The sequence below is a fragment of the Pseudophryne corroboree genome, chromosome 2 (assembly GCF_028390025.1).
Source record: "Pseudophryne corroboree isolate aPseCor3 chromosome 2, aPseCor3.hap2, whole genome shotgun sequence".
NCBI lineage: Eukaryota > Metazoa > Chordata > Amphibia > Anura > Myobatrachidae > Pseudophryne > Pseudophryne corroboree.
The window spans coordinates 20593890-20610565 of record NC_086445.1 but is presented as its reverse complement, the minus strand read 5'-3'; the positions used below and the strand labels follow the sequence as shown (position 1 = coordinate 20610565).

Sequence of the window (16676 nt, the reverse complement as noted above, 5' to 3'; positions counted from 1 at the left end):
TCTCTGGTACGCAGATCAGCACCTGAGCATATACAGTATACACTTATGTGAGAGGGATAGAAGGGGGTGTGCTGGGGATTGGATGTGATTGGTTGTCTTGGGCAACTACTCCACTGGCTCACTTCTCCACTCTTTTCACTGCTTCATGAATAGACCCCTATACGCCGCCAGCACCAAGACAGCAATTGTCAGGGACATACTGTTGCGATGTTCAGCTGCGCTAGTCCATGAGAGTAGCGGTAGGTCCTCAATAGGGTGAAACAGAAAACGTGCGTATTTGTTAGCTCAAAGGTGCCGGTGTTCGAGGCGTTTCGCTGGGACTTAGCCGCCATCTTAAAATCGCCCCTTCATGTGCAGTTCAGGTTGGAGTGATACATTTAGCTGCATGTTCTGCCGCTCTCACCTGTTACATGTAACCACTGCATGCAGTGTTCTGCGAATACTCCCTCCCCGATGCCTCTGAAGAACCTCTTCAGGGCGTCAGAAACGTTGTCCACGTGTTCATCTTCCTTCAGAACCACGCTACGCGCGTCCTTCTTCAACGCTTCCAGTAGGCTTGTGATCTTAGAGTTCTGCCCGTTCTTCCTGTAGATCCCTTCAGATCCCACCCCTGCAAGACAGATCATGTCCGCTATGTTATCGGGGCTGCGCCCTGCTGGATGAGTGGACGGGGATTTATGGCCCGCGGGCCTTTGCTTGTAATACTGAGATGTCCTTTACATATGATTGGATGACTCACATCACCTGATACAACAGCCTGTTAATTGCTGTACTAATCTCTCTGCTACAATCGTCATTTGGACAGACATGTAACAACTACTGCTACTACATAACTAATCAGAGAATATTGGGATTATTCCCCCTAAAGCGGGGATATCCAACATACGGACCTCCAGCTGCTGTGGAACTACACATTTCAGCATGCCTTGCCAGTTTTGCCCACAGGACATGCTGAAACTGTGGTAAGGCATGATGGGATGTGTAGTACCACAGCAGCTGGAGGGCCGTATGTTGGATACCCTTGCCCTAAGTACTGGACAGGCCACAGATTTCTGGGTGCATACTCTGGTATGTCCGGCCCTGTGTGTACTCTTACAGAACCATTACTACACGAGCTGCACTAACGACTGACAGCTACTGGTATGTCCGGCTGTGTGTACTCTTACAGAACCATTACTACACGAGCTGCACTAACGACTGACAGCTACTGGTATGTCCGGATGTGTGTGTACTCTTACAGAACTATTACTACACGAGCTGCACTAACGACTGACAGCTACTGGTATGTCCGGATGTGTGTGTACTCTTACAGAACCATTACTACACGAGCTGCACTAACGACTGACAGCTACTGGTATGTCCGGATGTGTGTGTACTCTTACAGAACTATTACTACACGAGCTGCACTAACGACTGACAGCTACTGGTATGTCCGGATGTGTGTACTCTTACAGAACCATTACTACACGAGCTGCACTAACGACTGACAGCTACTGGTATGTCCGGATGTGTGTGTACTCTTACAGAACTATTACTACACGAGCTGCACTAACGACTGACAGCTACTGGTATGTCCGGATGTGTGTGTACTCTTACAGAACCATTACTACACGAGCTGCACTAACGACTGACAGCTACTGGTATGTCCGGATGTGTGTGTACTCTTACAGAACCATTACTACACGAGCTGCACTAACGAGATGCACTAACGACTGACTGTTACTGGTATGTCCGGCTGTGTGTGTACTCTTACAGAACCATTACTACACGAGCTGCACTAACGACTGACAGCTACTGGTATGTCCGGCTGTGTGTGTACTCTTACAGAACCATTACTACACGAGCTGCACTAACGACTGACAGCTACTGGTATGTCCGGCTGTGTGTGTACTCTTACAGAACCATTACTACACGAGCTGCACTAACGAGATGCACTAACGACTGACTGTTACTGGTATGGCGAGGATGCGGAATAATGTCTGTGAATTTTTATTTTAATAAATGTTAATAACTATTTTAATATAATTAAGTTCATACTTTTCAGAATGTTGTCATCACGACGGGGTCTTCACGCAGCGATACTATTACCATTGTGGATTTGTGTAATTAGATGTAAGGCTTGCAGTACCCTAGACGCAGGAATTAGACACTTTAATTACATTAACTCTGTTTTTATCTATGTTTAATGCCTTCATTACGCGGTGCCTCGGAACTCTCTAGCGCGCGGCTCAGATGTAGGGGAGGTCTGAGGCAGCGCATAAGGGGAGCCTCCTGCCTCTGTAAGGGAGCGTGTGAGGTCCTTTAGTTCCCCTCCCTCCCTGGGGTTAGAGTACAGACCTGATATTGGGGTAGATGCAATTACAATAGTATCAGTTATACGATATGTAGCAGAAGAGTTGTGCTCAGAGAATTCCCTATCTTACAGATATTTCATTCTTTTATAGGCAAATTGTAATGAAAACAACGAGGAACAGTCACTCGTACAAATGTAACCACAATTTTGAAACAAAAATGATATTACTGCAGGAACCATTACACTCGGGTAAAATTACCAATAATAAAGTAGATGAAATAGTTGTTAGCAGTCGGTTGCTGTTAGGATTTACACCCACCGCAAATATAGGAGGCCACCTCTGGGTTCACTTCCAGGGGCCTAATTCAAACAACAGCAACCAGGTCTTAATTAAGCCCCAGGTCCTTATCAGAAGACATTTTGTGTGAAGTTACTGAAGGGCGTGTTAGACACTGATCTGAGCACTATTCAGCGGTTTGGAGATCAACTGTAAAACTATTGTCACTGTGCAGCATTTAAAAATGGAAAACCTCCCATAAGAGCTCTCCGTGGCTGTCTTACTCTGGGAAGACCACCTCCCCGGTGGAGTATAAAGGGTAATACATACAGAAGGTGGATGTGTCCTGCACGGTCATTCCATGCTCCATACTTAATATTTACCAAATCGTGAAATGTGATCAATGCACTTCTCCACAATGCAGGGGACGTCCAACACCGTCAGCTGCTGCTCCGAGAGGGTGTCACCAGAGGTACTGCTCGCCTTCTGAATGGCGCCAACCCAGCCCGAGAAATCCAGCTTCCTCTCTACCAGGATGTAAGTTATCCTACAGGCGAAACATGGAAGGTCACAGCAGAGAAGAACCTGCGCATCCATCCTGACTGCCCGCTCTGTGTAGCTACTCAGTTTCTTTCCATTTTATTTTATATTATAAATTTGATCTATTCAGTTTTAACAGTAGCCATATGTTTGTCCCGTGCTATCCTAAGTTATTATTATACTGTGCAAGTTTCCACCTCAATTCCATCCAACTACTAATATCTCTTCCTGCTCCACCGAATATTATATATCATCTCTCTGACGGTAATCTTTCTGATCTTCATATCAGCTCCCTGACCATCATATACTCTCTCTGACCTTTCTCTCAGCTCCCTGACCATCATATCCTCTCTCTGACCTTCATATCAGCTCCCTGACCATCATATACTCTTCGCTGACCATCATATCAGCTCCCTAACCATCACATCAGCTCCCTGACCATCATATCCTCTCTCTGGCTTTCATATCAGCTCCCTGATCATCATATACTCTCTCTGACCATCATATCCAGTCTTTGACCATCAAATCATCTCTCTGACCTGTCAGATCTGAGCTAGTTTGTGTTCCCAGACTGGAATATAGGTTTGTAGTATGAGGAGAAGCTGTGTGCAAGAAGCTAGTGGACAGGAACACTGGTGGTACTGTGAAAACTCTATGGGATACTGGAGGAACAGGATTCTGTGGACGAGATCTGTGGAATTGGAACAACTTAGCAGGGGGTGGAACCTGGACTGAAACTTGAGGTAACTGGGTTGTCCGTGCCCAAGGGTATTGGGGGGAGGGGAAGGGGCGGGGAACCTGTGCTCTGGACTTGCACTTTATGAATGTTAGGGAACTACCTGATGAGGTCACATGGTTGTGCTAGGTGGGTCCAATTTTTATATTTATACTCCATGTCAAATTGTAGAATTGTATTATTATAATTGTTCTGATTACCAATGTTCTTATTGTTTAGAGCGTGCATCTGCATTTTCTCTTTGTTTCTGTGAAACAACTGAGCCTGGCAAGGCCGGCGAAGCTCAATGTAGAAACTGGTTAGGACAGGTAAAGCTTGACTGGAGATGGGCTGAGAGTTTGTGGCACTGGAGACCGGACTGTGGACATCAGAACTAGGTTTTGGGCAAGATCTGGAAGTACTGAACACCAGACTGGGACTGGTGGCTTTGAAATCAGGAAAGCTGAACACCAGACTGGTACCATTGGCACTGGAGATGGGGAAACTGGACATTGGGATGGAACCGGTGATACCGGACACTCGGCTGAAACCAGTGGTTCTTGGATTGAAGACCAGGTTGATACCGGTGGTGCTGGACCCTGGGCTGGTACCCAAAACCACTGCAGAAGACGCAGTGATAAAACAATGAGGATGCACAGAGAGCCAGTTCATGCTGCAGGCTGTGAGAGATATTGCCAGTGCTTCAGGAAGTCCCTTTATAGGGACTGCTGGCTGTGGATTGGCCAAGGATGTCTGGGAAACAGGAACTAAGCTTGCATTGGTAGTGCAGTAGTCAGCTGACCTGGGTAAAGATGGCTGCACCCATAATCCGAGGCTGGCTGGAACTACAGTGGAGAAGAAGCCAGAGCCACCTGCTTTACCATCATGCAGGTCTCTGGGGCGCACTGTGACACAACCTCCTTGTCCTCTCTCTGACCTTCATATAATCCTCTCTTTGGGGGTCATTCCGAGTTGTTCGCTCGCAAGCTGCTTTTAGCAGCTTTGCACACGCTAAGCCGCCGCCTACTGGGAGTGAATCTTAGCTTATCAAAATTGCGAACGAAAGATTCGCAATAATGCGAAAAGACTTCTCTGTGCAGTTTCTGAGTAGCTCGAGACTTACTCTGCCAGTGCGATCAGTTCAGTGCTTGTCGTTCCTGGTTTGACGTCACAAACACACCCAGCGTTCGCCCAGACACTCCTCCGTTTCTCCATCCACTCCCGCGTTTTTCCCAGAAACGGTAGCGTTTTTTCACACACACCCATAAAACGGCCAGTTTCCGCCCAGAAACACCCACTTCCTGTCAATCACATTACGATCACCAGAACGAAGAAAAAACCTCGTAATGCCGTGAGTAAAATACCTAACTGCATAGCAAATTTACTTGGCGCAGTCGCACTGCGGACATTGCGCATGCGCATTAGCGACTAATCGCTCCGTTGCGAGAAAAAATTAACGAGCGAACAACTCGGAATGACCCCCTTTGACCTTACAATCTACAGTATATTCCTCAGCACATGAACACACATTAGCGTTTATTGTTCAGAAGCCAATTACCCTACCAGTATGTTTTTGGAATGCGGAGGAAACCAAAGCTCACAGAGGAAGCCCAAATAAAGAGAACATGCAAACTGCACACAAATAGGGCCTTGGTTAGAAATTTAAATCATAACCTCAGGGATGTGAACCAGTAATGCTAACTACTATGCCAGGCACAGTCCTTAGTTCTTTAGTAGTCTAGAACATAGGTTCTCAAACATGGTCCTCAAGACCCCAAACAGTTCATGTTTTCCGGGTCTCCTCGCAAAAACGAGATTTATGATAAGAACTTACCGTTGTTAAATCTCTTTCTGTGAGGTACACTGGGCTCCACAAGGACTAACATTGGGGTGTAGAGTAGGATATTGATCTGAGGCACCAACAGGCTCAAAGCTTTGACCTTCTTCCCAAGGTGCATAGCGCCGCCTCCTATATCACCCCGCCTCCGTGCACAGGAGCTCAGTTTTGTTAACCAGCCCAATGCAGTAGCAGGTAAAAGAGACGACAATCGTTAGTAGCCACAAACACCACCACAGGAGAGAGTGTCAGCGGCTAATGCCATACCAACCCAAAGAAGCCAAGAGCGTGAGGGTGGGCACCTTGTGGAGCCCAGTGTGCCTCGCAGAAAGAGATTTAACAACGGTAAGTTCTTACCATAAATCTCATTTTCTGCTGCGGGGCACACTGGACTCCACAAGGATTAACATCGGGGATGTCCTAAAGCAGTTCCTTATGGGAGGGGACGCACTGTAGCGAGCACAAGAACCCGGCGTCCAAAGGAAGCATCCTGAGAGGCGGAAGTATCGAAGGCATAGAACCTTATGAAAGAAGACACCACCTTAGGTAAATACCCGGGACGTGTTCTAAGAACCGCCTGATCACGGTGAAAAATCAGATATGGTGACTTACAAGACAAGGCACCCAAATCCGACACCCATCTAGCAGAGGCAATAGCCAGCAGAAACAATACCTTAAGAGAAAGCCACTTAAGGTCTGCAGGTTCAAGAGGCTCAAACGGAGACCCTTGCAACGCCTCCAAAACCACTGACACGTCCCAAGGAGCCACCGGCGAAACCTAAGGAGGTTGAATCCGCAACACACCCTGAGTGAACGTATGCACATCAGGTTAGTTCACAATTTTTCTCTGAAACCAAACCGACAAAGCAGAAATGCGAACCTTGAGGGAGTCCAGACGAAGGTCCAAGTCCGGACCTTGTTGTAGAAAGGCCAAAAGTTTGGCCGTACTAAACTTGTAAGCGTCATGATTGTTAGATGCGCACCAAGCAAAGTAAGAATTCCAGACCCTATGATAAATCCGAGCAGAAGCCGGTTTCCGGGCCTTCAACATGGTTTGAATGACCGCCTCAGAAAATCCCTTGGCCCTTAAGACGGAAGCTTCAAGAGCCACGCCTTCAGAGCCAATCGGGCTAAATCCTGATATACACAGGTGTCCTGAACGAGGAGATCTGGGCGCTGCGGAAGTAGAAGGAGACGCTCTATCGAGAGACCCTGAAGGTCTGAGAACCAATGCCGTCTGGGACACGCTGGAGCGATCAGAAGTAGGATTCCTCCTTCTTGCTTGAAATTCCTTATTACTCTGGGCAGGAGTGACACTGGAGGGAACACGTATGGCAGCTGAAAGTTCCATGGAATTGCCAGTGCGGCCACGAACGCTGCTTGAGGATCCCTTGTCTTTCTTCCGAAGACCGGAACTTTGTGATTGTGTCGAGATGCCATCAGGTTCACATCTGGAAGGCCCCACTTGTCCACGAGGAGTTGAAATACTTCTGGATGGAGGCTCCACTCTCCGGCGTGTATGTTCTGACGACTGAGAAAGTCCGCTTCCCAGTTTAGGACCCCCGGAAAGAACACTGCCGATATGGATGGCAGATGGCGTTCCGCCCACTGAAGTATCCGTGATACTTCCCTCATTGCCATGCGGCTTCGAGTGCCGCCTTGACGATTGATGTACGCCACCGTGGTGGCGTTGTCCGACTGTACTTAAACAGGTCTGTTCTGTATTAAATGCTGGGCCAAGTTCAAAGAGTTGAACACCGCCCGCAATTCCAAAATGTTTATCGGGAGGAGAGACTCCTCTTTGGTCCACCGACCCTGAAGGGAGTGTTTCTCCAACACCGCGCCCCAACCCCTCAGACTGGTGTCCGTCGTCAGAAGGACCCAGTTGGAGATCCAGAAGGGACGACCCCTGCTCAATCGTTGGTCCTGAAGCCACCAGCTCAGTGACAGACGGACCTCCAGAGACAATGAGATCATTTGAGACCTGATCCGGTGAGGCAGGCCATCCCACTTGGCAAGAATTAGCCTCTGGAGAGGGCGGGATTGGAATTGAGTGTACTCCACCATGTCGAAAGCCGACACCATGAGACCTAGCACTTGCATTGCCGAATGTATCGACACTTGCGGACGAAATAGGTAGCATTGAATCCTGTCCTGAAGCTTCAGGACTTTCTCCTGAGACAAGAACAACCGCTAGTTGTGAGTGTCCAACAAAGCCCCCAGGTGCACCATGCTCTGAGCAGGGACCAGGGAGGGTTTCTTCCAGTTGATGAGCCACCCGTGGGCTTGCAGAAACTGGATAGTTAGATCCAGATGGCGTAGGAGAATCTCTGGGGAATTTGCCAGGATCAACAAGTCGTCTAAGTACGGTAGGATCCTGACCCCTTGACGGTGGAGTACAGCCGTCATTACCGCCATGACCTTGGTGAAGACTCGCGGAGCCGTGGTCAAACCAAAAGGTAACGGCCGAAATTGTTAATGGAGGTTGCCAACCGCAAACCTCAGGTACTGCTGATGCGACACTGAAATGGGAATATGCAGGTAAGCATCCTGTATGTCTAGTGAGACCATATAGTCCCCAGGCTCCAAGGCCAGAACAATAGAGCGAAGAGTTTCCTATACGAAACTTGGAGACCTTCACAAATTTGTTCAAGCACTTGAGGTTGAGAATGGGCCGGGAAGACCCATTCGGTTTCGGGACTAGGAACAGCGGTGAACAGTACCCCTTGCCTCTCTGAGCCAGAGGCACCTGTACTACCACTCCTGTGTCCAGGAGGGACTGTACCACCGAATGAAGAGTCTTTGCCTTCACCTGATCCGAAGGGACGTCTGTCAAGCAAAATCGATGAGGGGGACGATTCTTGAAGGATGCGGCGTAACCTCGAGTGACGACTTCCCATACCCAGGCATTGGAAGTGGTCTTCAACCATTCCTGGGTAAACCCTAGAAGTCAGCCCCCCACTCTGGGATCCCGTCATGCAGCAGGCTTGTCAGTTTTGGAAGCAGGCTGATGGGCAGCCCAGGCCCGTTTGGGTTTGGGCTTATTGGGTTTGGTAGTGCGAACCTGTTTTGGGTACGCCTGACCTTTTGCTTTCCCTGAAGGAAGAAAGGAGTGAAAGGAAGTACTCTTAGCCTTCGGCACCGAAGGAGCAGTACTAGGAAGACATGCTGTTTTAGCAGACGCTAAGTCAGCCACTATCATGTTGAGGTCTTCGAAGAAAAGAATGTCTCCTTTGAAGGGGAGTACCTCCAGGGTCCATGTCCACAGACCAGGACCGAAACCAGAGAATTTGGCGAGCCAAAATGGACGTAGTAGAAGCCTTGGCCGCCAGAATACCGGCATCAGAAGCCGCCTCTTTAATATAATGGGACGCTGTAATAATATACGACAGGCATTGTCTAGCATGATTAGAAGCATTGGAAGGAAACTCCGCCTCCAGCTCCTAAACCCACGCTTCCGCAGCTTCTGCAGCCCATGTCGCTGCAATAGTGGGCCTATGCACCGCACCGTTTAGGGTGTAGATTGCCTTCAAACAACCCTCCACACGCTTGTCCGTCGGCTCTCTCAAGGACGTGACGGTAGTTACAGGCAGAGCTGAGGATACTACCAGCCGCGCCCTTTGAGGGGGTGTTTCCCAATTTTTACTAAGCTCCGCAGCGAGAAGGTAGTGAGCCAGCATCTTCTTGTGAGGCGTGAACTTCTTTCCTGGATTTTCCCATGTCAACTAAATGTTCAGAGTGAGGTAAAACTTGTTTAACCACCTTCTGACGTTTAAACCTGTCCGGTTTCTTAGGGGCAGTGTCAGGCTCCGGTTCATCATCAACCTGAAGAATGATCCTGATAGCCTCTAACAAGTCAGGAACATCCACCTGCAAAACAACTTCCCCATCAGAAGAATCAGGATCAGAATCTGTGGGGTCTGTATAAACGCCATCCTCATCAGACGAGGTGTCTGGGACGTTGGTAGATTGTGAGGAAGTAATTGCCCGCTTAGAGGACCCCTTGGCCTTAGGAGGGCGAGGGTTAGACTGGTTCAATTGCTGTAACTGATTGGACAGCTGATCTGCCCATGGCGGGTTAACCGTGGGGACCATAAGCGGTTATACCGGCACAGGAGGTCCCATAGGGGGCGTTAGTCTATTTACCAGCGTATTCAATAGCGTGGAGAAGGTAGTCCAAGGTGGGTCATTTTGAACCCCCGTTGCTACAGTCCCACTGGGGGGTAAGGAACCCACAGAACCTGAACCCTCAGCTGCTATGTTATCCTCAAATGTGTCTGCAGCGTCAACACCACGCAATGTGGGATCAGCCCCAGCTCCGTTACCCTTTGTAGCTGACATAATCAAAAGCTCAATGCAAGGCAACACAGTACAATATCAGCAGCACAATACCTGATAAGAACTCCCTGTACAGTGTATCAGCACAAACAGGGAATTCAAGAGGTATATGGTGACTAAAAATCACTGAGAAAAATACACACTGAGTATATCCTGTGAACTGCCTATAATATGATAAACCTGACACACTTAGCCCCCTCAGGTTATAGAATATAGGGATAGCAATCTGAGTGAGATACACGAAATGGAGGTCACACAGCAGCTATATGCACACACACACAGAGTCACAGTTTGTACAATGCAGAAATTATGACATGCAATAAAACTGCACTGGACTAGCAATACAGAGTAGTACTATGTATAGCTATACACTTAATAGATATAACAATGCACAGTAAAGACTGGATGTATATCACAGGGTCCTTGTACTATATAACCCCGACTAAATGCAGACATGTAGAATACTTTTTTTTTTTTTTTAAATTTCTTTATTAAAGATTTTCAAGAAATAACAAAACAAAAAGAGTGGTTAGAGGTTCATAGTGTAGGTGATACAACCAAGTGCATTTGACATTAACAAATCATTCTAAGCAATGCTCATTCTCAGATAGTCAAGCAGTAGTGGTCTTGTATTCAGTATAGTTCAATATAGGAAATTAGACCAGGTCGGACCAATTATACCTAATCAAAATGATATTAAATCAGAATTAGGCTTAAAAAGTGTTATGGTTAAACATGCATCAGCAAAACCACCTACAAATTATAGTAGAAAATGACATACTTTGTTTTCTTTTCTTATTTTTTTTTTAAAATAAAGAAAGACTAAACTAGTTACAAGACAGACATTTCGGGGTTGTGAGATAAGGGTAGAAGGGATAGAAAGAGAGGAGAAGAAGAAAAAGAGAGACAACACTCTGACATTCTATACATACTGAAACCATGAAGGATCATACAGTATTGGGAGAAGTAGAATACACTTGTTCAAAAACAGTCATAGTATGATTTTGTATGTGAGATTCTAGGGTAGTGATAAAAGGCATCCATTTCTGATAGAATTTATGAGCACCTGTTAGTGCTTCTAATCTGGCATACTTGCGTTCAAAATACAGAATTTGGAGTAGCTTCTGTTTCACTGTATTTAACTGGGGAGCCGTTTTTTTTGTCCAGTGGGCCAAAATACATTTTCTGGCCACTGTTATAATAGTAATAAGTAAAGGAAAAACAGGTTTCTCCAGTTTTTGTGCAATCCAAGCAGAAAAGTTAAGCCCCATACATGCAAGCGGTTCAAAGGTTAACTTGGTGTGAAAAAGTGAATTGACATAAACCATTAACTTAGACCAGAAGCGTTTTAATTTATAGCAATTCCACATGCAGTGGGAGTAATCCGCTATCATGGTTCTACATTTCAAACAATATCCTTGTTCCTCAAGGACCATATGTCGTCTTTGGCTTGGTGTTATATAAGCCCTGTGAAGGGTTCGAATGTACACCTCTTGGAGGTAGCTGGACTGTAACGTTTTCAGAGAAAGAGTGTGTAGAGCCAATACATCACCAATTTGAGTAACAGATGGGATATCCGATGCCCATTTTTGTACCAAAACCTCCCATTGAGGGTGAGTATTATAACAGGCCTTCAAGAGAATTGTATACAAGTATTTAACCTTGTAGGGTTTATGTAGCAGAAATTCTAATAGGATATCGATATTGATAAGTTGTGAGGGAAGAATTGGAGTGGGGTAAGTATTAGTCCTGACTATTTTAATACTGTTTAAGTAATGTCTGATTTGAAAATACATAAATCTGTGGGAGTGGGGCAGTTCAAAGCGTTTAGCAAGCTCTGTAAATGAATATATATTTCCTCCGGGATCAAAAACCTTATGTGAAGTATCTAGACCTTTAGATTTCCAGTAATAAAAAAACGAATTATTCAAAGATGGGGAAAAAGAGGGGTTACCCCACAAGGGGAGAAAACAAGAGATGCAAGGATTCCTATGACAAATTTTGTTTAAAGAAACCCAAGCAGCATATGTATCCCCAAACAAAATGTGCATTTTTATGTGGGTAGGAATCTTTGACAGTTTAGTTTGAATCAAAGCTCCAGGGGAGTATGGGTAAAAAATAGCTTGGTCCAAAGTAGAATCTGTATAGGTAGAATTGTTTAGAATCCAATCGTTGATATATCTAAAAAAGGTAGCTAAGGAATAGTTATTTAGATCTGGGCATCCCATTCCTCCACCTGCCCGGGGAGTGACAAGTTTAATTTTTGCTATTCTAGGCCTTTTACCTTGCCATATAAACTTTAGAAACAAATTTTCCATTTTAGCAATATCTGATTTATGCAATGCCAACGGGATCATTTGCATACAATAATAAAGCTTCGGAAAGATTATTGACTGGATTATGGCAAGTCTGCCCAGCAAAGAGACTGGTAAGTCTTTCCACGATTCCAGTCTAGTGGTTATTTTAGATATTATGGGGGGAAAATTTAGGGAGTATAATTTAGTTAAGTCCGAAGGAATGTGTACCCCTAAGTAGGGAAAATGAGAGGAGGCTACTCTAAAAGGAATGTCAGCTTTATCAATAAAGTCTAGGGCGTCTGCTCCCAGCGGCATAATTTCCGATTTTGTTAAGTTGACTTTAAACCCCGACAGCGCTCCAAAGGAGTCGAGAAGGTGAAGTAGGGCAGGTAAAGATTGTGTAGGTTTAGAAAGGAAAATAAGCGTGTCATCAGCAAAGAGAGCTATCTTCAGTTCAAGAGAGTGTATAGTAATTCCATGTATCAGGGGGGAGCTACGTACTGCGACAGCTAGAGGTTCAACTGCTAGTGCAAAGAGAAGAGGGGATAACGGACATCCTTGGCGAGTACCTCTTTGAAGTAGGAAAGGGGAAGATAAAAGACCATTGCAAGATACCATTGATTTAGGGAAAGAGTATAAGGTGCGAATTATCTGAATAAAGTGAGGGGGAAAGCCAAAATTATATAATGTTTGAAAAAGATGGGGCCACAATACCAAATCAAAAGCTTTTTCTGCGTCTAATGTAATCACCATGTTGGAAGAGGAAATATCAGAGGTCAAGGTAGATTGTTGGATGACTGCTAAAAGTCTTCGGACGTTCACTACAGAATGTCTGCCGGTGATAAATCCTGTCTGGTCTGAGTTAATCAAGAGGGGCAATAAAGGTTTCAATCTCTCTGCCAAAATTTTTGTCAGTATTTTATAATCTACGTTTAGCAGAGAGATCGGCCTATATGAACCAGGGAGGCTAAGGTCTCGCCCAGGCTTGGGGATGACTTTTATAATAGCATCAGAAAAGTAAAGAGGAAGAGACTGTTGGTCTATTGCAAAGTTGAAAGTGTCCGCCAGCGGCCGGGCTATCTGTGGGGATAATATTTTATAAAATTCATTTGAAAATCCATCAGGGCCCGGCGCCGAGGCCAGTTTCAACTTTCCAATAGCCCAAGAGATCTCCTCAGGGGTAATGGGGTTCGTCAGGGTCGTCATAAATTTCTCTGGTACTTGTGGTAAAGTAAGGGAATTCCAGTAAGAAGAAGAAATAGAAGAGATAGAAGTTGAGGAGGAGGAGGGAGGTAAAGTGGGGATAGAGTCATGATCTTCTAAGGACTCCTCTGGAACCACCGCCGGGGCTGAGTACAAAGACTGATAGAAACCTTTCATAGTTTCAACTATTTGTGCTTCAGAGACAGTTTTGGAGCCGTCTGGACGTATCAAAGGGTGAACAACTGTGCGCGGTCTAGATCCTTGTAATAAGTTAGTTAGGAGCTTTCCCACTTTATTCCCAAACTTATAAAATTTTGAATGCACATTGAAAAGGTATTTGTCTCCTAAAGTTAGGAGAAATTCATTATAGGCTAATTTAGCTTCCAAGTAGGTAGTTTTATGTGCTGGTGAGGGGAGTGTCTTAAACATTTGGAACGCATTAGATAGTTTCTCTTGCAACTGCAAGTATTCTTGTTTATGGCGTTTTTTGGTATTTGCGGTAAAAGCTATCACTTCACCTCGAAGGACCGTCTTGGCGGTTTGCCAAAAGAGGGGGGGGTTAGTAGAGGAATGGGATGCATTTATTTCTGCGTAATTATTCCATGCAGTCAGAAGTTTTTGTTTTAGACCCTGGGATTGAAATAAGTGGGATGGAAATCTCCAACTCGGAGGGGTGGCTTTACTTTTTGTCAGAACTAGTTTCGCAGTGATCAATGAGTGATCTGATAAAAGGGGGGGTTCTATCTCCACCGAGGCAAGTGAAGGAAACAGGGATTCGGCAAGTAATATATAGTCTATTCTGGACCAAGTATTGTGAGTTAATGATAAGCAAGTAAATTCTCTCTCCGTTGGATTGAGTGTCCTCCAGGAATCTATTAAGTTAAGATCTTTGCTAAGGTATGGGACACCCAATCTAGGGAGAGGAGTCTGCCGTTTGGAGGGAGGGGATCTGTCTAGATATTGAGAAGATATTAAGTTTAGATCTCCACATACTATCAGGGAGGAGGTGTCATATTTATGTAAATGTGTAAGGAGTTCCACAAAAAAGGATTTTTTATATTGAGTAGGAGCATACACATTACAAATAGAGAAGGAGGTACCTGTATGGGAAAGGGATATAGTCTGGTATCTACCAAGCGGGTCAGAAAAGGTTGACGTAACCTGCAAGTTTAAAGCTTTTTTGCTAAGACTGCTACCCCACATGACTTAGTATTAAAGGACGCTGAACCTAAGACAGACCAACCCATAATTTGTAACTTTTTCACTTCATCTGGCATCAAATGAGTTTCCTGTAAACATATAAGATCAACATTGCGTTTGTTAAGGTAGGTAAAGAGTTTTCGGCGCTTAGCAGGTGTATGAATCCCTCTAATATTAAGAGAGCCTATATTAAGAGACATTAAAGTGGTATTTGAATAATAATTGCAAAGGAAAGTCAGAGAGAGAAAAGTAAAGTGAGAGGAGGGAAAAAACACAGGGGAAAGGGGAGACGCAAGACATAAGGAACAAAACCATTCCTACAAAAAAACTAAGTGACCTCCAGAAAAATCCCTGGTACCCAAACCGGTACGATTCTAGATATCAGGGAGGGGTCTTTCAATAATAAAATTTCAAAACAATCAAGAACGGCAGAGCTCCGCTCTCCGAGCTGCTCAAACATATAATTTTCCAAACTCAGGTAAGTAGATCCACTAAGCGTGGGCTATCTTCTCATTATAACATTATTATGTTATATAAGTGTATATATGGGTATAAAACTTGTGATATCAGACAAGATTGCACACTCATCATGTCTAAGATTAAGTGTACGGGGTATGTCTCGTTTCAAGGATTCAAAGTCAAATTCCCGGTAACAGATTAGCAAGTGGTTCACACAGCCATATCATCAGGTTCTACCGTGGGATCAGTTCCTATTTCATCCGACTCTTCCTTGAGATAAGCTGCAGCATCTGCTGCGTTAGAAAAATCAGCAAAGCCTGACGTTGTGAAAATTCTAAGCTTGGCTGGGTATAACATATGAAACTTGCGGTTTGTTTGTATCAGCGTAGTACAGACCGTTGAAAAGGATCGTCTCACTCTGGAAAGCTCTACAGAAAAATCCTGGAACAGTCTCAGGGTATGGGATTCCCAAACGAGGGGGTTGTGTTTTCTAGAAGCAGACCAAAGCACCTGTTTATGCAAGTAATTCAGTGTTTTAAAAATGACAACCCTCGGTTTATGTGCTGAAGCAGGTTTAACTTCTCCCATCCTGTGTACTCTTTCAATCACTATATCTGAGCATTCAGATTTTACATGTAGTAATTCAGGTAGTGTATGACGAACAAAAAATTCTAACTGCGCCCCTTTGATAGATTCAGGGAGCCCGGTGATACGCAGGTTGTTACGTCGTGACCTGTTTTCAATATTGTCAAGCTTATCAGCCATGCGTTTGTTATCTAATAGCAAGTCTTTGACTGACTTTTGTAGCGTGTGGATATCATCCATGTTCTGGCTTATGTGTGCCTCTGTCCCTGATATGCGGTCAGACAAGCGGGAAATCTGTGTAGTTATGTCTGTAACCGCCTTCTGTAATAACGGCGCCATAGTGGCTTGCATAGCCTTGGTAAGTTCATCATATGTGAGGGAAGCTGTGATATTACCTTCCGGCATACTTTTGATCCCTTCCGCGGCTGAGATAGCTTTCTTCGCCGCTGGCGTCCCCGGACCCTTGTCTGTGTCAGGCGCCATGTTATGGTCGCCACGACGCTTCTCCTGGCGCTGCTGCTGCATTACCGGAGGTTGCTTTGCGGGCGGTGGTGGGCTCATGAACTTGTCCATAGCTATACCCGATCTGTTAGGGGACCGGGAGCGGTGTCTAGCTGCGGCCGACAGGGTTAAGGCTGGGTATAGCAGCGTGGAGAGCGGAGCTGCAGGGAGAAGCTGTTCACTCTCCCATGCCGGAACCGGAAGTCTGAGACATGTAGAATACTTAAGTGTCCTGTAAAATGCACAGCGCTGACAGGCAGGCGGCTTTACAGAGGAGGATTTGCCCAAACATTCCCAGGATCAGCTCTGCTTGCTATAATGGCGCCCAAACGCTGACAGGGAGTGAGGGAGAGAGACATGCAGCTCCAGGGCGGGAACATTTACTCTAAATGGCGCCCTGGGGCTGGGGGAGGGGCTACAGGTCAAAGCCT

General features: G+C 45.5%; 1 protein-coding gene across 1 annotated transcript in view; it reads right to left on the bottom strand.

Annotated features, from left to right (window-relative positions):
• Nucleotides 1-377: 377 nt before the first annotated feature.
• The window catches only part of ARAP1 (ArfGAP with RhoGAP domain, ankyrin repeat and PH domain 1), a 304443-nt gene continuing 288144 nt past the window's right edge, over nt 378-16676 (bottom strand). The window contains exons 13-14 of the mRNA XM_063950593.1: nt 2954-3117; nt 378-610 (exon numbers count right to left, since the gene is read on the bottom strand). Of these exons, the coding sequence (XP_063806663.1) occupies nt 378-610; nt 2954-3117 (397 nt within the window). The remainder of the gene's footprint in view (nt 611-2953; nt 3118-16676) is intronic.